This window comes from Cannabis sativa, chromosome 2 (genome assembly GCF_029168945.1).
Source record: "Cannabis sativa cultivar Pink pepper isolate KNU-18-1 chromosome 2, ASM2916894v1, whole genome shotgun sequence".
Taxonomy (NCBI): domain Eukaryota; kingdom Viridiplantae; phylum Streptophyta; class Magnoliopsida; order Rosales; family Cannabaceae; genus Cannabis; species Cannabis sativa.
Genome location: NC_083602.1, coordinates 69,364,610 through 69,389,147, shown reverse-complemented (window position 1 = coordinate 69,389,147; position 24,538 = coordinate 69,364,610). Strand labels below are relative to the sequence as shown.

General features: G+C 32.9%; 1 protein-coding gene across 1 annotated transcript; it reads left to right on the top strand.

Moving 5' to 3' along the window:
* The first annotated feature begins 10,980 nt into the window (after positions 1–10,980).
* LOC115719533 (protein SRC2 homolog) lies at positions 10,981–12,191 on the top strand. Its single transcript, XM_030648615.2, has one exon. The coding sequence runs from the start codon at positions 11,204–11,206 to the stop codon at positions 12,044–12,046; it is 843 nt and encodes a 280-aa protein (XP_030504475.2). The 5' UTR covers positions 10,981–11,203; the 3' UTR covers positions 12,047–12,191.
* The last annotated feature ends 12,347 nt before the right edge of the window (positions 12,192–24,538 follow it).

Genomic DNA, 24,538 nt, shown 5'->3' with positions numbered 1-24,538 from the left:
AAACATCCATCGTGGGAATTCACAGCCTCAACAATTAGATGATTTCATTGTCGATGATGACAACGAGGGTCTAAATACCGAAGAAGACAAATCCTTAGAATTAGAGAGTGACAGTGATGATAATGTTGTATATGTAACTGATGATGAGGATGATGAATTGTAATTGAAATAGTGTTTTAAATAAAATAAAAATTACAACCCTTCTTCTTTAATATGTTTGCAATATGTTAGTTTATTTTAAATAAACAATATGTGTTGTATATGTAGTATGTCTACACCAGGTGGCAGCAGTTCGAAAAAGAAAGGGGTCAGAGGTAAATACAAGGGCAAGAATGTTGAGGAGGAGCTCTCCAAAACACAATCTGCCAAGTTACCGATTGAGGTGCACGCAGAGACTGGCACCCCCGTAGGCAAAAACGGAAAAAAATTCAACAATATGGCCAAATGGATGACTCGGATGTCTATCCCCATTAATAAATTCAAATAGGAAGATGTCAGTAGAGCTGACATCAACGCACTCTGGGATAGACTTGAGGTATGCCTTAATAATTTTTTTTTAATTTCTAAATTACTATACTCTTATTAAATTGTAATTAATGTATTAATGTGTAACTTTTTGTAGACCAAGTTTGTCCTCCCACGAGATAACCCTACATTCGTAGACTACGGTGAGTACGAGATGTCAAAGGGTTTACGTGACTGGAGGGCAGACTGCAAGAAGAAGTGGATACAAAATATTGAGGAGCTTGGACAGGAGAGGGCCGACATGACACCTCCTGAGGGAGTAACTCAAGAGGTGTGGAGTGACTGCATCGCTTATTGGAGCACAGACAAACAAAAGGTACATTTTTTAAAATTTCTAATTTTGGTAATGTTTAATTTATATAGTCAATAATAAATAATTAATTGTTAGAAAAATTATTAATTTCAGGCGAGAGCAGCGAAAAATAAAGAAAGTCGGGGTAAGATGAAATTTCTAGGAGGCTGGGGCTCCAAGCCTATTGTTTCACATGTTGTCGAGGGGGTAAGTTTATATTTAACTATCATTCATTTAAATTTTTCTAGTAAAATAACAATACTAATATATTTTTTCTTGAAAATAGGCTAACCCCGACACAGGAGAACTGCCAACTGCGGTGGAAACTTTTCAAAAGTTTCACCATAAAGGCAACGATTGGCGCAACGAGTTCGCGCAACAAGCTTACGTAAGTTTACGTTTTAATTCAATTTTTATTTATTTCTTTCAATTTATTTTGTATTAAAATTAACCATTTAACTTATTTGTTTGTTTTAGGAGCAAATGGTTGAAATATCGGCAACTCAACTAGCCCCCACTGAAGATGAGCCCGAAGAGCCTGCTGTCGATCCTACACAGTACTCCCGAGACTTGCCTGTTATGACGCAAGTACTCGGGGAACGATCTCGGCATCTTAGAGGCTTTGGTCATCTCCCTAGACTGAAGGGAGTTGGGGCCAAAAGAGCACCTGCCACGCATCCTTCAGCCCAACCGACTGTTACAATGGAACAGTACGAGGCTTTACAGAAAAAAGTGGAGGAAGCGGAGCAGACAACTCAACATACGAGGCAGCAGTATGAGACACAACAACTCTACCTCAGACGATTCCAAGATCATTTTGAGTATCTTTCTCGAGCTGTGCCGGGTTTCAACTTGCCTCCCATGGATCTTCCACCATTGCCCACTCCTGGTGCTGGATCGTCGGCTGCTCCTGGTGCTGGATAGTCATCGCAGCCTCCCGAGACTCAGAGAAACAACGATGACGACATTACCCGCCTATAGAACTGTACTTTTTTTATTATCCGGTTCGAACATTTAACATTTTGTTTATATACTGATTTTAGTAGTAATTAATGTTGGTTTATCTTTTAATGTAAATTATGTTGGTTTATTTTGTTAATATAATATTATAATTATTTAAAAAAATTTAATTAATTATATTTGATTAATTAATATTATAATTAATTAAATATAATTAATTTAATGTTTTTAAAAATAAAAATTAATACTTTTGCCGGCGCATTACTACGCCGGTAAAAATGGCTAAAACTATTGGCGCCAATCTGACAGTTGGTGCCAATAGTTTTGCCGGCGCAATAGACAAAAACTTATCATAGCAGGTTCATGGCGGATAAGGCTATTTTTTAATACCGGCGTTATTTCTCGCCGGTAAAAGGAAGTTTTACCGGCGCAGTTACTATACGCGCCGGTAAAAAGTCCTTTACCGACCAAGCTTCCCAGATAATCTTTGCCGGCGCACAACTGTGCCGGCAAAGCTTTGCCGGCGCAGTTAGGGTACTTTTGCCGGCGCAACAATGCGCCGGCAAAAGCTGGTTTTCTTGTAGTGAATGTCTTCAAAACGCCTGAAACCTAAGCCCCCCATCATTTTTGGTTGGCACAAAGAATTCCACGATTTGGCCGCAAAACCTTCTAACCACGCATCAAGTTCACGACAAGAGATCAGAGTTTAAAGGTAGACATAGAGTAAGTCGGCATGGCCAAGGCCACTGAATTGATATACACCATTCTACCAACCTTTGAGAAAGATCTAAATTTCCATCCTTCAAAGTCTTTCACAAAGCTTAGTTTTGAGAAAGTTGAAGTCCTTCCTCTTACTTCGACCAAAGAGAAATGGGTTGCCCAAGTGTTTCTCCGTGTCTTTAATGCCCCTAATTCTCAACCTGGTTTCGATGGACTTTCTCAGAGTACTAGAACAGTTACTCGAAAATAAAATTCCTTTTACTACACACTTGGCCTGACCAAACTTCAAATTGTTTTGCTATGTATAAAGTAAATTAGAAAGAATAAAGAATGTGGTAGAAAGTGATAGTTAACGCACTAAATAATAATATTTGGCCTCCAATGATTATTGAAAGTGGCAAAGGAACCCTCCACATGTGGGTGGATTTCATACGTGTTTTGATTATGCATGGTTCGTCCTCAACCTCCTAAATTAATAATAATAATAATAACTCAATGAACGTGACCGTTTATCGGATAAACTTTACTTTATTTCTTCATTTTCACTCTAAAAGTAAATATAAAGCCTACGCGCCCTTTACGCGTCTTTCCAATAAAATTATAAATATATTGTGATATCGTACCTTAATAAAATAATATTTAAATATTGATATTTAATCTTGGATTACCAAATAATTCCAAATCTCAATTATAAACTTACCTACTTGAAAAATAATTTTTTTGTATTTAAATTTTTTAATCAAAAAATTAAAAGTAAAATTTTTGTTTATAAAATTTTATTTTGAAAAAACAAAAATATGTTCTATAATTATTTTTTGTTTTTCAATTTTTTTTTTAAAAAAAGGCTAATTAGCAATTTTTCCCCCGAACTTTGACATGTACTAAATCATGCTCCTTGAATTTTTTTGGCCGTTAAAAATTCCCGCTGAACTATTAAGATTGTTAAATTTAAGGACTTTTGTCTAGTTTTAGTAAAAAAATTCTAACATGGATGAAAGTTCAGGGGGTATGATTTAGTACATATCAAAGTTTGAGGGACATAATTTGGTAGATATCAAAGTCTGAGGAGCATGTTTTAGTACATAAACAATCACTGAAACAGTAAAATTGAATGAAATTAGACAAAAGTCCTTAAATTTAACAATCTCAATAGTTCAGGGGGAATTTTTAACGGTAAAAAAAGTTCATGGGGTATGATTTGGTATATCTCAAAGTTCGGGGGGAAAATTGCTAATTAGTCAAACAAAAAATAAAAGTGTATTCTATAAATATCATTTTCATTTATTGATCTTATTTAAGTCGAGTCCAAGAAGGTCGGAATCGGGGGCGGGTCCAAGTTTGGGGCTGGTTTCGGTTTCCAAGGTCTAAGTTGGGGCCAGAGTTCAAAATATTAAATAAAAACTGTTTAAAAAAATTTTGAAAGTAACTTTTTTTGTTTTTAAAATTTAAATTCTTAATTAAAAAATTAAAAAGTAAAAATAGTTTTATAGAACATGATTTTAGAAAATATTTTTACTTTTTTAATTTTAAAAATAAAAAATTAATTAAAAAAGATTTACCAAACGCACCTATAGTGTCTACCACTATTGTAATGTATAATATTATTATTAATATAATTTGATATTGAATCCTGCATAATTTATTTTAATAAAACTTATAAGTAACCATTACTTAATTATAGGACACTATTTTATAATACTAAACACATTTTTTTAATAGAGCAAATGTTACCTTGGTGCCCATTAACCAATGCAAAACAAATCTCCTAGTTAAATTAATAATAATATAAAAAATCACCTAACAAAAGCAACTATTTTTTACACGAAAATTGAAAAGATGCATTCTCTCAACAAAAAAAAAAAAATAAAATAAAAAAAAATAGAAAAGATGCATGAGTTTCTCCAAAATGGGGATTTTCCATGTGAGGGACGTATTAGTTAATAATATATCACTAGAGGGTATCAAAAGAAGCATAATAATTAATAAATACTAAAAAAATTAAGGAATTTATTTATTTATTATGCTGTATTTACTTTTTTAAAACATAAAAAAAAAAAAAAAAAAAACAAGTTTATAAACTCTTGTTTGTAGTAGTGTTACTGTGAATATCTTATATTTTAATGACTCCTAATGCAAGTTTTTAAAATTCTTAGTACTCTTTTTTTTTTTATTGAAGCGTTCATTATATACATTACATTATACAATTTCAGATTCGAATCTAAGACCCCAAAAACACACAAACTCTTCCATACACTTTATGATCACTTGAACTAACCTCAAGTGATTTACATATATTCATAGTAATTAGAGGTGTTTATTGGACCACATCGAATATTTTTAGGCCTATACAGATCTAATTTAATTATATATTGGATGTTAAATTTTACCATCCGATCCGATCCAATTAGTTTCAGTCATCCAATCGATCCAACATCGATTAGATGTTGGATTGGATCGGTTCTATCCATTGAATGTATTATATATATATTTATTGGTTTAATTTGGGTTTATCTAATATTTTAGGCTTAGTATTTTTTGGATTGAATCGGATCCATCTAATATTTTAGGTCCAATATGTATTAGATTGGATAATATCCATAAAAAGAGAGTAAAATATTCATGTTAATTTTCATATATACACATATATTTTACGTATAACATTATAAAATCTAATTACTCTTCCAAACTAAATGAAAATATTAATTAGTTCGATATCGGATGTTGGATGTAATAAATTTTTAGGCACTCCATCCGACATTCGATACGATCCAGTTGAATATCTAAAATAACATCCAATCTAATCCGATCACAAATGGATATCTAATATTTGGTGGTCGGTTGTAATTGGATCGATCGATTGACATTAGATATTGGATCAATTTATGCTAGTAACATTAATTGATGGTATTATATATATACTATATATATGGTAAGTGCCCAAGTTATGTTTAGTTTTATTTTAAGTTTTGATTTTTTTTTTTAGAAAAATATTATATGCAATTTCAAAATAAATAATGTTCAATATAGAGTGATAATTGTGGAAAGTATAATAGTAAAATATATTAGTACTAGCAAACAAATTACGGTTTGCGTGCAGTTGTAATAATTAAATCATAAAATTATATCAACTTTTAAAATTTGATATTTTTTATTTACTTTTTTTTAATACTGAAAGATATTTATTCTAATAAGCTTTTATTTTAATTTTTCAAAAACATAAATTAATATTGTAAAAAAAATCATCATAAAATAAAGATATCCTCAAACGTGAAAAAGATATTATAAATTGAAAATATTTCACACAAAACATCTAAAAAAAAAAGAAAATTAATAAATTTATAAAAAATTTATCATAGTTTCAAAATTATTGTCATTACTATCTTGTAATCGTTACTACATTCAAACTTGTTATCATTCTAAAATAAAGATATCCCAAACATTTAGTGAAAAGGAGATTATAAATTGAAAAAATTTCATACAAAAAGAAGACATTTTAGCTTTTTGTTTTCTTTTCATCAAAAAATAGAATATAAAGAGAGAAAATAGATAAAAAAAAATTTAGAGGGATATGTATATACTAGTAAAAAGTTACGTGCGAGACACGTATATTAAATTTTATGCTAGGTATTTTCTACTTTATTTAAAAATAATACAATTAATAATTGAAGAAAAAATATTATTAGTTATTGTTAGGTGCCATTTATGGTAGTGTGAGTGGAATCATTTCGCAGTCTTTTTGTTTGTTGTTGACTTGACGTTGCCGTATTCTCGACAATATATGTGTGAAGATCAAGATGACTAGGATTACTACTTACACTAATCGGATTGATCTTAAATGCTTTTGTTTAGCATATCTCTCTCTTTGTTTTTTACATATTGCTTTCTTTTTTTCGATTAGTAAATCTCTATATGGAATCTGCTTTGAAGATTCTCTGTCACGATCTTGTAAAATTAAATTATGAACATTAATTTCATATGTATTAGTTTCTCTTAAACAAAATACATTTTTAAGTTTTAGGTATTTTGTGTATGACATCTTACCATGTGTCATTATGCTAATGCAGAAAATGTATGTTTCAATTGTAAGAATCCAATCTACACAAGTAAAAAAAGATGGTGTGATAAAGTAATTGCAGACATTAAATTTAAATAATAATAATTCAGAAAATCCATACTTACATGAAACGGTTAGATCAAAAAAGAAAAACTTTATATGATTAAATATAGTATAGAGTTTTATTTTTGACAATATTCATTAATTTGAATATAACATTTGGACAATATTCATTATTCACAATGAATTGTTACAACTACTTTCTTTTTATATTTTTTTTTAATTTACAATCAATAAATGTCATTACTGTTTTTGAAATTTAATAGAAACAATAGAAAGAAAGTTGATAATAATAGTATAGGATAACAACGAAATATTAGAGAGATGCATGATGAAGATATATTCTTCTTAAAAGAAACAAATGAAGAAGCGATGAATATTAACATTAAAATTTTATAATTATCTTTATTCAAAAAAAAAATAATAAAAAAAATGATATTAGAGTGATATTAAAGTGATGAATATTAACATTACTTGGGAGAATAAGCAGAGAGAAAAATCTGGAGAAGAAGAGAAGTGGTGTAACGGCCAACAAAAAAAATTTAGAGGGTATATGATTCTGTTATATATATTGGAATGAAAAAAGAGAGAGAAGAGATGAGATATAACTGGGTTTTGGATTGATGACATATATTATTATTCTCAGCTAGCTCTGATATAAATTAGAATAAGAATGTCCAAATTATAATAGGAAAAGGAATACATAGATATTTAATTTTTAAATTCTTTATGGCGAACTAAATAATAAATAAAAAAAAAGATAAAAAATAAAACAAAAACTAAATAACAAAAAAAAAATAATAAATAAAAAATATTACATAATAAAAATTACATTAAAAAATTAATAATGTTATCTTAAAAAATATATTATTCAAATAATAGTTACAATAAAAATTAGTAATTATCACAAATTAATAATAATGGTCAATTTTAATTTAGTTTGGTTGAATAATTATTTTAATTATTTATTATATCAAGTGAAGTACGATGATAACATTAATTTTAGATATAGAGATAACACAATAAATGATGACTTATTTTATAAGTAAGAGAGAATCACAATAAAGTTTTTGAGTAAATAGCGACATAAATACTTAATGTTTTGAATTTGTAAGTAGCATAAATCTAATGATATATTTAGTGGCATAAGTATTGTTTGTAAAACTGTAATTTTTCTCTAATTTTGTCAGTACAAATTTCATTATTGTCTTAAACATGACACATATAAGACTAAAATTCTAAATTGTTGGGTCGGGTTGGCCTTATTTTATATCTATCTTCTCATATTTCTTAAAAAAATTTATATGAAAAAGTAATAATATTAAAATTTGATACAATTTTATTACTTATTTATCATTAAATAAAATAAATAATTTATTTCATATATATAATTTAAATTTTTTTAAACATCTACCACAAAGTGCGAATTATTTACTAGTTTATATATAAGTTTTAATTAGGATATTTAATGATATATGTAGGTTTACGAAAAAAAATCTTTTTTTTTTTTAAATTTTGTAGAATTAAAAAAAATATGAATTTGACATATTGAAAAATATATTCAGTACGAATTAATTTTTTTTTTTTTGTCTTCTATTTAAATATATAAATATAGATATGATTTTTTTTTCATTAATTAATGAATCAATAGTTATAAATTGAATAGAAATAAAAAAAAAATAAGAAAATTAAAGAGAGAATATATAGAACTATATGGAGTGATTGTAAAGTGTCTTGTCACACATTCGTATCTCTCCTTTATATATATATATTTATAGGTTGAAGATACATAGATATATAGATAAATAGATAAATTAAGATGACTATTAATTGATATATTGATATTGATATGGGGAATTTTAATAAATATGAGAATTGAAGGTATAATTTATTTGTTTATGGTATAAATAAATAATAATATAGGGTTATGAGTTTCTTTCTTTTTTTATTTTTTTTTATATATTTACATGAGTTTTTTTATGCCATATTTTTGTAAAAAAAAAAAAGTAGAAATCTCATATTTGTAAACAACAATAAGTTTTGCCGGAAAAGTCGCCGGAAAAGTTAGTGTCGCCAAAAAGTCACCAAAAAATTACTGCCGCCGAAAAAGTCATCAGAAGTAGATGTCTCATATATAACTAAAAATATAACTGATTCTATGAATAAAAACCAATAACTCAAATCGGTTATAATTAAAATATAACTGGTTCTGTAACATAATAAATAACATAAAATAACTCAAACAAGTTATAATTAAAATAGAATCGGTTCTATAATAGTGTTATAATGAATAAAAACTAATAACACGAAATAACTCAAAATCGGTTATAACTAAAATAGAACCGGTTATATAATATAATGAATACAAACAAGTAACACGCAATAATTCAAACCGATTACAATTAAAAAATAAAGGAGAAATCAGTTCATGAAACACTGAAACATAAATTAAAAATAAAACTAGTTCTACAGTAAAAAACCTCATAACACATAATACCTCATTAAACCAATTATAATTTTTTTTTTTAAATAGAAATCAATTTCAAAAAATATTGAGACATAAATATGAAAAGAACAGTTCCATAACAAAATAAATAAACACAAATAATAATACACAATAACTCAAAAATAATATAAAGAAACCAATTATATTTATTAACTAGTTAAAAATTTAAGATACAAAAATTAGTTCCGTAAAGCAACTAAGATAAAAACTCACACACAAAAACCAGTTAAATAAAATAGGTTAAACAAAAACATTCATTCAACATGCTTCAACCCACCAATTAATTACACCCATACCATATATACCTCAAAAATACTCATTTATTATGTTATATAACCGGTTCTATTTTAATTATAACCGATTTGAGTTATTTCGTGTTATTTGTTTCTATTCATTATAACATTGTTATATAATCGATTATATTTTAATTATAATTAGTTTAAGTTATTTTGTTTTACAGAACCAGTTTATAATCGGTTTGAGTTATTGTGTTATTTTTTTATTCATTATGCTATAGAACCGATTCTATTTTTGTTTATATTTGAGACATATATTTCTGGTGACTTTTCCTGTGACTTTTTCTAGCGACGGTGACTTTTTCGGCGCCGATGACTTTTCCGACAAAACTTATTATTATTTACAAATATGAGATTTCTATCTTTTTTTTACAAAAATATAGCATAAGAAAAACCCATATAAATGTAAAAAAAAAATAAAAAAATTCATAACCCCTTAGTATTATTTATTTATGCCATAAAAAAGTAAACTCTTATAATTTTTCTATATATTGTGTAATTTCTACTATTGATATTGATTTGAATATAAATTTATAGGGTGCTTCTACAATACACTCCATTAAAATAGGTGTACTGATGCAAGCCCTAACTATTTCGGTATTTATAAGAATTTTTTTGTCTAAATTTTTTTATAGTTGTGTACGTTATAATTATTTAAGATATCCTGCAAAATTTTGAGAAATTTAGAATAATTTACAATATAGAAATTAATGTTTAAACCGTCTAATTCACACACATATAAAATAAAAAAATTACGCATGCAACAAACTCTTTGAATAATATTTTCTACGTGTTAATTTTTTTTTAATTTCTCAAAATTTTGTTAGATGTCTTAAATATTTATAATGTATACGACCATAAAAAAAAATTAGACTAAGTAATTTTTTAGATACCGAAATAGATAAAGGTGCATTAATACACCCATTTTAAGGGGTTGTATTGTAGAATTTTCCAAACTTATATTATGTAAATACACACTTTTAAAAGGAATGTATGGATACATCTCTATCTGTTTTAGTATCCGAAGTAATTTTTTAGTCAAATTTTTTCTTATGGTTATGTAAATTATAGTTATTTAAGACATCCTGTAAAATTTTAACAAACTCAAAAAATTTTAACACGCCAAAAATTGTGTTTTCCACACGTGACTATTTTATTTTATACACGTGTAAACTATTTGAACATTATTTTGTAGGATATCTTAAATAGCTATAATATACATGAATATATAAAAAAAAAAATTTAACTTAATTTTTTTTCTAGATATCGAAATAAATAGATGGTGAATAAGTACATCCTTAAAGAGTGTATTGTAGAATAACCTAATAATTTATAATATTAATAAAATTTTATTCATCAAATTTAAATTCAAAATATTTAATATCAATATTTATAATTTTAAAATACAAATTTTATTTTTCTTAGGCAATTAGGCTATTAGGCTTTGTTAAGGTTACGCGCATGGCCGTTTTGCTTAACCGCTTAACGAAATTACGCGTTATTAAAAAACTATTCTAGGCAAACCTAGAATAAAAATAAAAATAATATAATAATAAATGATAATAATGACTTTCCAAGTCGGTTTCCACTCTGTCATCATACGAGTCATACCGATATTTCCTTCCTTTTTAAGTCTCCTATATATACATCCACACTCTGATTTTTCTTCTATCAAATTCACTTTCATTTTCTCAGAAAAAAAATAAAACAAATCCAATTTCTTTCCATCCTAAACACTCTTTTTTCTTCTCTGATAAAAAAAACGATTAGAAGATTTTTCACCATTAACAATGGAGTGTAGACCTTTAGAAATAACCCTAATCTCCGCTTCTGACTTGAAAGATGTCAATCTCCTGTCTAAGATGGACGTCTACGCCGTCGTTTCGATCTCCGGTGACAACGCCAAGAAGCAAAAGACTCCCGTCGACAAAGACTCCGGTTCCAATCCTAAGTGGAATTACACCGTCAAATTCACCGTCTTCGAGAGCGCCGTACAACAGAACATGTTAACCCTCAAAATCAAGATTGTCTCCGATCGTAGCTTCGGCGATAAAGAGATCGGCGAGGTCCAGGTCCCGATCAAGGAGCTTCTGGATAATTACAAGGACGGTAGTGGCGAGAAGCGCATGAGTTACAGCGTCCGCTTACCAAACGGAAAAGCCAAAGGTAATCTCAACTTCGCCTACAAATTTGGGGAAAAATTTACGGCTCAAGCTCCAGTTCAGCCGGCTTATAAGGCTGCGGCTGGAGAACCTGTCATGGCTTACCCACCTGGTCATGCTGCTGGACCCAGTCACGGGTACCCGGCTCCTGGCGGATACCCACCAGCCGGAGCGTATCCATACCCTCCTCAAGCTGGGTACGCGCCTCCTCATCCTCAAGCTGGGTACGGGCCTCCTCCTCCTCAAGCTGGGTACGGATATCCACCGGCGGCTGCACCCGGATATGGGTACCCACCAGCTTACCCGGTTCAACAACCGGGTTATGGGTACCCGCCTCAGAAGCCGAAAAGGAATGGTGGAAACATGGCGCTTGGATTGGGGGCCGGTTTGCTTGGCGGTTTGTTAGTCGGTGATATGATTTCTGATGCTTCCGATATGGGTGGCTTCGATGATGGAGGCTTTGATTTTTAGATTTTTTATTTTTTTTAGTTTGTTTTATTTTTCTTGTCATCAGAAAAAGCGTGCTTTTTTCTAATTACGATGTAAATGATGGGAGGTTTTTTAAGTGATCGAAAGGTTTAATCGAATAACTTATCATAGAAAAATTGATTCTTCATTTTTTTTTGGTTGGTATCTTTCATTATATTATGGAACAAATATTAGAAAATTTGGGAATAATAGTCTCATCTCAACCATTCTTTCCGTAACCAGCGAATCGCAATTTATTTATAAACTATGAGCTTATTATTTTAAAATTCATCAGACTAAATAATATCTGCATCAATATCAATATCGCAATTTATCTGCACCAATCTGAAAAAGAACCAAAAAATCAATCTATAAAGTTTTTTTTTTGAAAGATGTATATTCAACTCAACGAAAACTACAAAAGTTTAGGCAAGTCTGCCATTATATAGGCAGACGCAGGATAATTTTCCATCCACAACTCATTACAATTTGAAGAAAGGGCCAATTTGGCCAAAGAATGAGCAGCCAAGTTGCTTTGATGCCCTGTGTGATTCACAGCAATGCAGTGAGAAAATGCAGAGGAGTCTCGAATCTCATCAAGCAACGCACTCTTGTTTTAGCTTGAATGTCTCCCTTCAAAAAACTAGCCACCCGAAGGCAATTAGTCTTGATTATGAACGGGACAGCCTCTGTTTTTAGGGCCAAATGGATGCCCATTCGCAACGCCAACACCTCAGCTAACTCCACCGAATAATTCCCACTCTTTTGTTGAGTTTCAACAGCTATCACAATACCAGCATGATTCCTTATAATAGCTCGTTGTGAAAATTTATATTGATTTATAATTACACAATCACAAACAAGTAATACAATGATAAGTAATCAAAGTTCGTCTCCACATGAACTTTTTACTAAATAATGCAAAATCAACTAAGAGCAATTCTAAGAATTTCAAATAAAAATAAAACAAAGTAACAAATTAATTCAAGAGAAAAATTCTTAACCTTAATTCTAAACTTGAGAAATAATATTTTAAACTAAATAAACTAAAAATAAGAGGCTAAAAGTGATCAAAGTGGTGATAATTTCAGATTTAGAAAATAGACTTGGGTGATTAATTTCCACTTGTATGTCCCAGTTGATACAACAATGACCCAGCAATCCTGGCAGAGTTAACAGATTTCAAAAAAAAAAAAAAAAAAACCAGCAAGCTTTTTCCTAAACTTGCAATTAACCATTCATAATCTCAACAATACATCAGATTAGATCACAAATAGTTCAATAAAGCATCAAATCCTTAGTTATGCATGGTAGCAAAATATGCCTATTTCACTACTAATTAATACCTAAAAAAAAGGTAAAAATCATGCATCAATTAGATGGGTTCAACTAGGTCTTACTTTTCCAAGTAAGATCTAGCTTGCTAAATGTTAAATCCGGCCAAAAATTAACATTCAATCAACATTTCATCACAACTAATTGAACAAAGACAAGATTACTTAATCACTGCAAAATCAAAGTACTAGTCCATACAAGGGTTTATAACCACCCAAATCTCAAATATTTTAGTTCATAGCTGAAATTAAAAACATCAAACCAGAAAATGAAATGTTCATGGAGTTAAAGAGAAAACTAGAGAGTAGAAAATGATACAAAATGAAGAGGAGAGCAAGAGAAATGAGTTTGAAACTCAAATCCTCTCTTTGTAGGTTGCCTTCTTCTCCTTCTTCTTAGTCTTCTTCTTTGTACTCTCTTCTTCTTCTTTCTTTCTCTGTACTTAGATTTCTTTTTCTGCTGTAATTTTCGTACCAGCCCTTTTCTCAAAGTGCAGCCACCTTTCTATTCTCTCCTCCTTCCCTTTTGCTCCCCAATTAGGGTACTAAAGTTTACCCTAATTGGAAATCCAGGTCATGGTCCACTTGTCCTTCATTTTCCACCTATTAGTTGAGTCATTGGTCACACTTTCGCCATCTTAGCTCCTTTCTTTCTTCGTTAATGCCAGCTGGACGTTCTGCCAAAATACACTTACTGGGCTAACAAATTGCTACGCGATGATTGCTATAGCAATGCCAGTCAGCAATAAGCATTTTTCTGCTCCTTTTCTTCCTTGTCCCAAACATTTCCAAATACCTATTCTTTCATTTTTTTTTCTGCTTAATACACATAAAAACAACAACATAAGTCTATTTAACACTTACTAACACACACACACACACACACTTCCATTTATTACCAAGACACAACAAACTAAACACAATTACATAATATAGACATTAATTGCTCCACAATTCAACTTAAAATTCAAGCTTAAAGATATAAAAATAACTCTAAATCTTAGATTTATCAACACCCCAAACTTAGAATCTTGCTCGTCCCTGAGCAATGACAACACAAAATAAACAAAATAAACACAACAACAAATTTTACACAAAGACTCAACACACAAGACAAATGAGAGATTTCATAGAAATTCAAGTTGACCTAGCGAACATTGATGCTCTCAGAAAAAATTGAATTAAATGGAATAGGACAATGTGTTTGCCGTAACTTTATATGCTGCCCTTTTAAAGTTTTCTCATTGTTTAACATTAATACTTCCCCAAAGTCACCTACTCAACAATTTATACAAGTATATCCCACCAAAACTTTGAACTTTCCTACAACTACCTTAAACTTTTTTTTTTCATTCACTTCAGCTCCATAAGTTGGATTAATGCACTCCTCTCCACTAATGTAGTCTAAACTTATCCCCTTGATCAATAGGACTTAATAGGCTTGTAATGTTAGGCTTGGGCTAGGGTATGGTAAATGATGTATTTAAGCTAGCTCAACACCTAACCACTTCACTTGTCAAAAACCGAGCCTCTTCCTTATGATTTTTTTTTTCTCTTGACTCACTTCCCTAATACATTATACTCACAAGTACTTGGTATTGGAATAGACTTCTCTTGCTATGTTTATTCTTTGTTTTTTTTTTCTTTGAACTAAAATGGGGGAAACACCCCAAACTTAGTTGCAAGCACACTTTTTTTTTCTTTTCATTGCTGATTTTTTTTTATATATATATTAGAAAGAAATTTATTACTATATTATACTTATATAATAGATAGCAAGAGAAGGTTAATTGAAAGTGCATACTAATATACTTTGTGAGCTAATTCCCCCACACCAAACTTACAAGCCAACATTGTCCCCAATGTGGCTAAAAGTATAATCTTGAATTAGCTTGCCACAAGTTACACTCACTCCAAACTTAATGTGAAACTTGGCTCTTGACAAGTGAGCAATTAAGTTAGGACATGTGTGGAAATGCTTATTAGGATTGGTGTGATATGTATGATTGGGTTGCACAACAAGAATAGGCTAAACGGCTCAAACCTGGGTGACTAGGGAAAAATTTATTTTATAGGGAAGGTTAGAAAGGCTCAAACGTCCAAAGATGGCCTAAATCATTTCTAAGGGATAAGTCTAACTAGGATTTCGCTTCAAGGAGATGCACTAACCAATTCTAGATGCTAAAAGTATATATGCAGCAATCGTATGAAAAATGCAAAGCATGGTGGGAAAATAAAAGTATGCACTATTGAGGAGAGACTAAGGGGAAACATTTATGATATCCAACAATTTCAACATGCAATTGCAACATATAAAATTAGGCAGCACATAAATGGAATGAGCGGAAAGTATCATCATCGAGCAGAACACTAGGCCACGAAAAAACTCTTGAATCTCTCAATGTCAAACTAACAACCACATAAACAACATAAAATAAAAGTTCCAAACACAAAAGACAACACACAATTAGCACAATACAAACTAAAAACGACACATAACAGAAAAATAAAAATTAGCTTAGGTATTAGGAAACTCCCTCTACTCGGAGTCCTCGTGGGGCTCCTCCGTATTCGAAGCTGATGGTCCAGCCCACGGGTCGAGAACGTGTTGAGGGAATTGCGGGAACTTAGGCTCAAATCGTGGAATTTTCCTCTTGAATTCACGCTCCATAACTGCGTCTCGTTTTTGCTCATACTCCCACATCGCATGCAATCGGCCACACGTTTGTTGCTGCACTTGCTCAAAGTGAGCAAAGCGATCTACGGGAGGCTCTGTGGCTGAGGTCGACGCGGAAGCAGGAGTTGTTTTCGGAGCTCGTGGTGGACCAAAACTGATAGGCCCTCGGGGATTCAATGCTCCTTCTTCATTCCACATTGGTACACTCGCCTCGCGACAAAGAGCAGTGATAGTAGCTGGCAGAAATAGTTTCCCTTTCCCTCGGTGCGCACAATCAGCAATTTCTTGGGCTAGGACAGCCCCTACATCAACATCCCAACACATCTTAAAGCAGTATAGCATCCATGCATGCACGGTCTCCGCTGACAGTAGAATCATGTGAGGTGGGGCATAGGGCGGTTTGCACGAACGTGTAAAGACATTTCAAATTGTGCTCCAAGTCAGTGCGCCGAAAGTGAAGATTTCCATAATTATCGAGATCCCATTTGGACTCTGGCTTGGCAATCTTAGGCATCATATCATTCAATGTCTCGTCGCTCACTTGCCCTTTTTGGGAAGAGTAATGGCATTCGATTGATTGTAACCCAAACAAGTTGTTGATTGCTTCAGCGGAGAATTCCACTAGTACTTCACGCACAACCACTTCAGTAGGCCATTCTTGGGACAAAAAATTGGCGTAGAATTCTTTAACAACTTCCATGACCGCCTGTCCTCTCTGCTTGACAGAAAGTCCCCAATTCCGCTTATGAACCACTTCACTAATCCATTCAGGTAACTCGTCAATGTCTTCTATATCCGCCACTAATCCTCTCTCCATATAAAATTCCCGACTGTCCACCTTATCGTAGTACTTTGTCTCGGCTGCCTTGCAATGAAACTTAGCAATTTCATGAAGTGATTTCTTTTTTTTCTTGTTGGCAACCAACTTTTGGCATTTTCTCTTCTTTTTTACTTGCACACTACCCCAACACCACAAATTTCTTCTCTGCTTTGTCTTCTTAACCGCTGCCCCTCAACACAATAATAAGTCTTACAATACCCTTCAATGTCCACAATCCAATTTTTTTTCAAAAATCACCACTCTTTCCGAACCACACCAACTAAAATTCAAAGCACTCACACCAAATTCTTTCACCCTCAACAGTCACAACAAAAGTTCCCTACTTCTTTTCCATTTGAAACTACTCAAACAACAACACCAAAGCTTCTAAAAATAATCTGTACTATAGCCACAACACTTCCAATACTACACCAAATTTCCAATTCAAATCAAATAGTGACAACATTGTTCAAAACCACAGCAAAACTTCAATATCACTCCACAATTGATCACTAATTCAAATTGAAAATTTTCATACCAATAATCAGCACCTATTGATCATGGCACCCTTTTGAACGCACAAAAATCACATCAAAAAAAAAAAAATTTCCCAACATTACTCCAATCAGTCAGAACCCTCCCAACAAATTTCAAAATATCAATATTAACCAAATCGCAACATCCACACATAAACACTATATACGTCAACCAAAAAGTTGTCCAAATACAAAATTAAAAATCAAAAGCTTAATCTTGAGAAACCAGGAAGTGTGGAGTTTCAAGTGATGTGCGGTTGCTGAATTTGGTCGTGGTTCTGGTGCATGAGGATTGTTCGGGTCGTGTGCTGTGGGTGCTAATCGAGTTGAATGGAGCGGCTGAGTTGAGTGAAGGTAGACTGGGAGTGGCTCGGCCGAATGGAAGCTTGGTTGAACTGGTGAAGTCGATGGGTGCTTGCTGGTGTAAACTGGTTCGAGTTAGCAGCTGGGTTCAGTCAACTTTGGGCGAATGGAAGCTGGTTCGGAGTTGGTTTAAAGCTCAGTCGAATGGGGCGAAGTGAAGCTACAGTGGTGAACTGAATGGAGATGGATGCTGGCTGTGTAGGTTGTTCGGATGGAGGTTACGGGTTGGTGCTTGGGTGCTTCGAAGTTAGGTGGAATGGTGTGAAGGAAATGATGAGTGGTTAGGGTTGTGGGCAGGGGTGAGTTCGTAGTGTTGCTTGTTCGGGTTAGATGGAGGCTATGGTGGTAGACAACCGAAGGTTGTTAAGATGGGTTCTGGTGCTGGTGCTGGTGCGTGAGGATGGATGCGTGATGGGTCGACTGGAGTTGGTGATTCAAGTTGAATGAAGGCTCGGTGTAGGATGAGGGGATTGCTGAGTTAGGGCGAGTTGGGAGATGATGGTGGCTAGGTTCAGGTTGGTGAAGGGAGGTGAAGTTGATGATGATGATGAATGTGGTAGGGTTATGAGCATTAGGCTGGAACTAAGTGGGCTGGGTGAGTAATGAAAAGGGGCCCAATTGACTAAAACCAAAAGATTAAAGCCCCAATAATTAATCTATGTATGCTTTATTTGGCATTTTTAAGTACATTGGTCAACTAAAGTACATCAATCCAAATGATTGGACTGAGTCAAAAGAGTTGTGCCCAATGATTGCTCCATTAAAACAACTTCAATCACATGTTCTGTTCCAAATTTTTTTTTTCAGACCAATACTCTTTTCCTAAACCCTCATATCAGAACACTTTTTTCTACCAAATGAAAAAATGCTGAGCCCTTGCTGTAGCAACTGGATAGCATTCTGCCACCCCAAACTTAATTCTTTTGGCCAATTGAAAATTCCTTCACTTCCACAGCCTTCTTCACTTGATTCTCTGCACAAAGAAAAGAAACAATTTCTCAATTTCACCATGACATTTATTTACTAATTATATAATATATATAAATTTTTTTCTTCTTTTTTTTTTTCTTATTTTCTCTTGGGGTGCCTTCATTGAATTTTTTTTTCTTTTCATTCTTTTTCATCATTTTTTTCATTTTTTTTCAATTCAATCTTTTCTTTTCTTTTCTTTTCATTTTTTTTTTCTTTTGGCACCCCCAACTTACAAGCATCAAGCATCATCCAAGGAGATAGAAGTCTTTTCTCGATTGACCTCTTCTCCCTAATAATGTTTCAATCGTTGTCCATTGACTTTGAATTATCTTCCGGACTTTTCATCTTTCACCACAACAGCCCCGAAAGGATACACTTCCATCACCGTAAATGGACCCGACCAACGGGACTTAAGCTTTTCCGGAAATAGCTTCAATCTCGAGTTAAACAACAACACTTGCTGATTTTTCACAAAAACTCTCTCTTTGATCCTACTATCATGCCACTTCTTCATCTTTTCCTTGTACAACTTGGCATTTTCATAGGCAAACAAGCGCATCTCATCTAACTCATTTAATTGAATTTTTTCGGGCCTTTCCCCCAGCTGAAAGATTAAAATTCAGGTTCTTTAATGCGCAAAATGCCTTGTGTTCCAACTCCACGGGAAGATGACATGCCTTCCCATAAACTAGGCGATAAGGAGACATGCCTAGAGGAGTTTTAAATGCCGTACGGTAGGCCCAAAGTGAATCATCTAACTGCTGGGACCAATCTTTTCTGCTAGGATTCACCACTTTTTCAAGAATTCCCTTGATTTCTCTATTGGAAATTTCAACTTGCCCGTTGGTCTGTGGGTGATAAGCGGTGGCTATTTTGTGCTTCACGCTATACTTGGCTAAAAGGGCAGCCAAGACTTTGTTCACAAAGTGTGTCCCTTCATCACTAAATAATACTCTCGGTGTCCCGAATCTTGTGAAGACATTCTTATGCAAAAATTTTATCACCACCTTAGCATCATTTGTTGGACTAGCTATTGCTTCCACCCATTTAGAAACATAATCTACGGCCACCAATATGTAAAGATTCCCAAAAGATGGAGGGAATGGCCCAACAAAGTCAATGCCCCAAACATCAAACAATTCAACTTCCAAAATGCAGTTTAGTGGCATTTCATTCCTTGCTGAAATATTTCCCACTCGTTGGCAGCGATCACATCTTTGAACAAAGTCATGGGCATTCTTGAATATTGAAGGCCAATAATACCCCGATTGGAAAACTTTGGCAGCCGTGCGTTGTCCACCAAAATGGCCACCATATGGGGCTGAATGACAATGCTCCAAGATGCTTCTAACTTCACTTGTTGGCACACATCTCCGCATTATACGATCCGAACACTGTTTGTACAAGTATGGCTCATCCCAAAAATAAAACTTGCTATCATGAAGGAACTTTTTGAGCTGCTGCTTGGTAAAATCAGGTGGATGGGCACCTCCAACTAAGTAATTGACAATGTCTGCATACCATGGCACCCGTGCTTGCTCTACCACTAGCAGTTGCTCATCTGGGAATGAGTCTTGAATTTGTAATTCTCCCTCTAAGTGGCTGCTGTGATTGTTGGTTTCCAACCTAGATAGTGTTGGAAATTATTTTACCAGGATCTAGATTTACTAACAAGTATGTTGGATTAACAACCTAATATGAATTCTAAAACAATGAAATTAAACACATATAAAGTTAGAAAACCTTACAGTGGGTGCAGCGGAATAATATGACTCCTTCCGTTCAGATCTCTAGCCCTTGATTCCTTTCTGTAGCAGAGCATCACCAAGATCTGAACCTGGATCTTCTTTTCTCCTTCTTTGATGCAGAAATTCCATAGTCTTCCATACTATGATTGAGATACCACTTGATGTGTGTGGGCACTACTCATTCACTCAAAGTTTCGAAATTACAAAGAAGAAAAGAGAGAGAGAAGGTGGCGTGTGAGGCTTTTTCTGAGAGAAACAAAGTGATCAAAGATGTGTGTGTTAGTTTCCTCAAGCCAACACTTTCTATTTATAGAAAACCCTCTAGGTTTAGGTTAGAATCGTATGGCATTAAAATAATGGAAACTACAAATGGTATTTCTCATGCATAGGGCCGGCCATACAAAGGGTATTGGGCCTCACTTTGCAACTTTCCCATTTTGTTATTTTCCATTCCCATTTTCTCAAAAATGCCAATTTTTCAATTTAACCTTTTAAATGCCAATTCTAATTATTTAATAACTTGGAAATAATTATCAAATAATATTGCCATTTAATATATTTATTAATTTAGACATATAAAGTCTCTTAATCAATAAATAAACCTAAAATCTCTTTTCTTTACAATTTCGCCCTTGCTTAGTGAAAATTCATAAAGTAGACATAGTCTAACTTTTAGAATTTTAATTGATTAATTAAAATCAATTAACTGAGTCTTACATGCAGTATGGCCTCAACTAGTATGGGGACCATGGGTCTATATAACCGAGCTTCCAATAAGTCGAACCGAATTTACCAAGTAAATTCCCTAACTTGTTAATTCCTCATTGAATCCACACTTAGAACTTGGAATTGCACTCTCAGTCATATAGAAACGCTCTATATGTTCCACGATATAGACACGTCATTAGTTATCCATTGTTATAACCCTAATGTGATCAATGATCCCATATATAGATGATTTACACTGTACAAGATTAAATTACCGTAACACCCTACAATGTATTTTATCCTTACAACACTTAACCCTGTATAAATGATATTTCACCTAAGTGAAATGAGATCTCCACCATTTATCTTCGTTTGGTTAAGCTCGAAGGAAATCATCCTTTACTTCTATTTGCCAAATAGAAGCTATAGATTCCATATTTATGTTAGCGCTCCCACTCAATTGCATTACCACGTTCCCAAAATGTACGTATCACCCTGATACAAAACTAGGCTTAACTAACAAATCAAAGAACACGAGTAACACTCTTGAAATTGAGCCTAACCATATCAGGATTTCGATCATGTGATCTAGGATCAACAGGTGATATTGAATTGAATAGATATTACGGTAAATTTTAACATATCTAATCAAAGTTCAATATCGGTCCCTTCCGATGTATACTCCATACATCCGATACTGGTAAACTTTGCCAATGTCCTGGAAAGGACATAACACTTTTCCAAGGTGTAAGAATACCTATCGCTGATTATACCATGTCAGTCTAAATCCAGTGTTCTGACAAATCAGGGAATCAACTTTTGAACATATAATAAAGATTATATTCCACTGTGCTGACAACACTATAATCTTTAACCAACTCATATGTTCTGGACTTAAAAAGAATTCATACATTATATACATATAATCATGAAATAAATCATGTGAACCATGCAACATAAAATGTTATTTCTGATCTTTATTAATAAGTAAATCTGATTATATGAAATGAGTTTTATTTAGGGCATAAAACCCAACAAACTCCCACTTGCACTAATATAAAACAAAAAGTGCATTTCAAATAATCATTAACACCTTGATATACCAATCAAGTGTAATAGTAGTAAACTCCTCGTAATAGGATCTGATAGGTTGAATTAAACACAACCTCTTCTCCACCATTACTCTTCCTTAATCACAAAATCCTTGATAATGTGAAATTCCTCTCTATATGTCTACTCTTTAGGGATAATGGATTCTATACTTTTGGGCAACTACTCTTTCGTTATTCAGGAAGTAACCCTAGTAGTTAAGGCAAGTTGGAACACTGCCACAAATGTATAGAACTTTCCTTAGACTGAATAAGTATATTTCCTGCAACTTTTAACATTCAGTCTCTCTCTGGTAGACCAAGAGATTTCAGATAGGTTTTTACACTTCTCCAAAATCGCTACTCCACCCCCAAAGTAATCACCATCTCATCAGCAGACTTTCTAGCACAAAGGCAAGTCTTGAAATCTGATGTGGTGTAGTCTAAGAGTTTTAAACAAACACCCTTATTGACTAACATATAGTTCCTCTTCTTGATCTTAAAAAGTTACTTGATTGTCTTCCAATGTTCCTCTCCTGGATTAATCTGATACCTACTCATTACTCCCACTCAACAGTAGGTGTCTGGTCTAAGGCATACTAAAGCATATCTGAGACCTCTCACTGTTGATTCAAGAAATTCTTTCATGGCTTTATCTTCTCTGGAATAGTTGAGACTTTTCCTTAGATAAATAAAATCTATGCTTAGAAGTTGTGAAGCTTCTATAGATCGCCATTGGAAAGAAAATGCTCCAGCATCTTACTAAAGTAAGTTGCTTGCATTAGAGTAAGTAATTACCAGGTATACCACAAGCCATAGGTTTAGATAAACTCAAACCTACAATACTAGGAAGAGGAAGTTTTGTTAAGTCCATTGAATAGACTTATTAACGAAAATTTCCTTTCATGTCCTTGTAACAGAAAACTTAAGGTTACTCCATGTGAATGGATCAAACCATAGTTCTATTGGCTTTCTTCTTAGTTTCTTATCTTGACAATCCATTACTTGTTTAAACTCACAATGGATTTTGATGACAAGAGTCTTCCAAGTTATAAGAAGGTGAGTTCCTAGAAACTCTCCCACTACAACAAGGTACCGTGAACTATGTCAAAGAAAACTAAATGGTATAGACCTCTTCTGTTGTGTTAAGACAACAGAGGCAGTGGGATCATCTTGTAACGAATAAGATGATAGAACACTTATGGAATCAAGAAAAAATATCTCCTTTATTTGCTACTTTATTTTCAGACTTAGTCATTTTCTTAGAAAAGCAGTATTTGTTTAAACAAACACTTTCTTATCTAATGACTATGGGATACTCCACCCGTAATCACTTAGAATAGCTAACAAACGTGCAAACCAGGGTTAGCAGTTCTAGCTTTTCTTAAGATTTCGATTAGGTCATCCATGAATCTAGTAATGATTTACATTAAGTATACAACCATTGCATCATTCTGAAATTTTATTTCCATAGAAGGATTTAGGCAACGACTAGTAACTAATCATCAATATGCAACTCGAATTTCTGGGGAGGTAAGTTTGGATATAATTCAAAAATCAAATTAATGATCTTTGAACTGCATATCTACTAACTTTTTCTCCACCCCTATCAGTTCGCAAGATCTTTAACCACTTACCTTTGCCCCATTGCTAGAAATTCATGAAATTTTTCAAACATTTCAAATTTCTTTTGCATAAGGTAAAATCTAGAGTGATCGTTTTAAGAATACAACGAAAACTCATATCCACCCCTGAATGTACATCCATCTGCGAATGAGATGAAATTACTTTCAATGGATATAGGCATATTAACTCTTTGCAGAGAATGATCTTGTCAAAACCACTATTGTAACGCCCTAATGCTAAGGCACGCTACAGTGCTTTTTCAATAATTGTGCAATCTTTGCTAATCAAAGAAATTTCTCGAAAAACGTGTCAAATTAAAACTTTTGCATTAAATACTAAACTTTGTAATTTAATAAAATATTTACAAGTGCCGGGATCCCGATTTTTAAAACTTTACAAACTTTACTGTTCAAACATACAATCCAAAATATACAGATCTACAGGTCGCACAGCGACTTTCAAAATACAACTCCTAGATGTCCCGAGACCGAACACTCCAGGTCGCGCTGCTTGACATGTACAATCTCACCCGAGCTCAGGTTCACTCCTGTTCAGCCTTCGCCTTTCCTTTACCTACACATGGAAGCAGAAACTGTGAGTCAACAGACTTAGTAAGAAATGCA

Coding starts and splice junctions, on each gene's coding strand:
- LOC115719533 (XM_030648615.2), top strand. CDS start 11,204: ATGGAGTGTAGACCTTTAGAAATAACCCTAATCTCCGCTTCTGACTTG.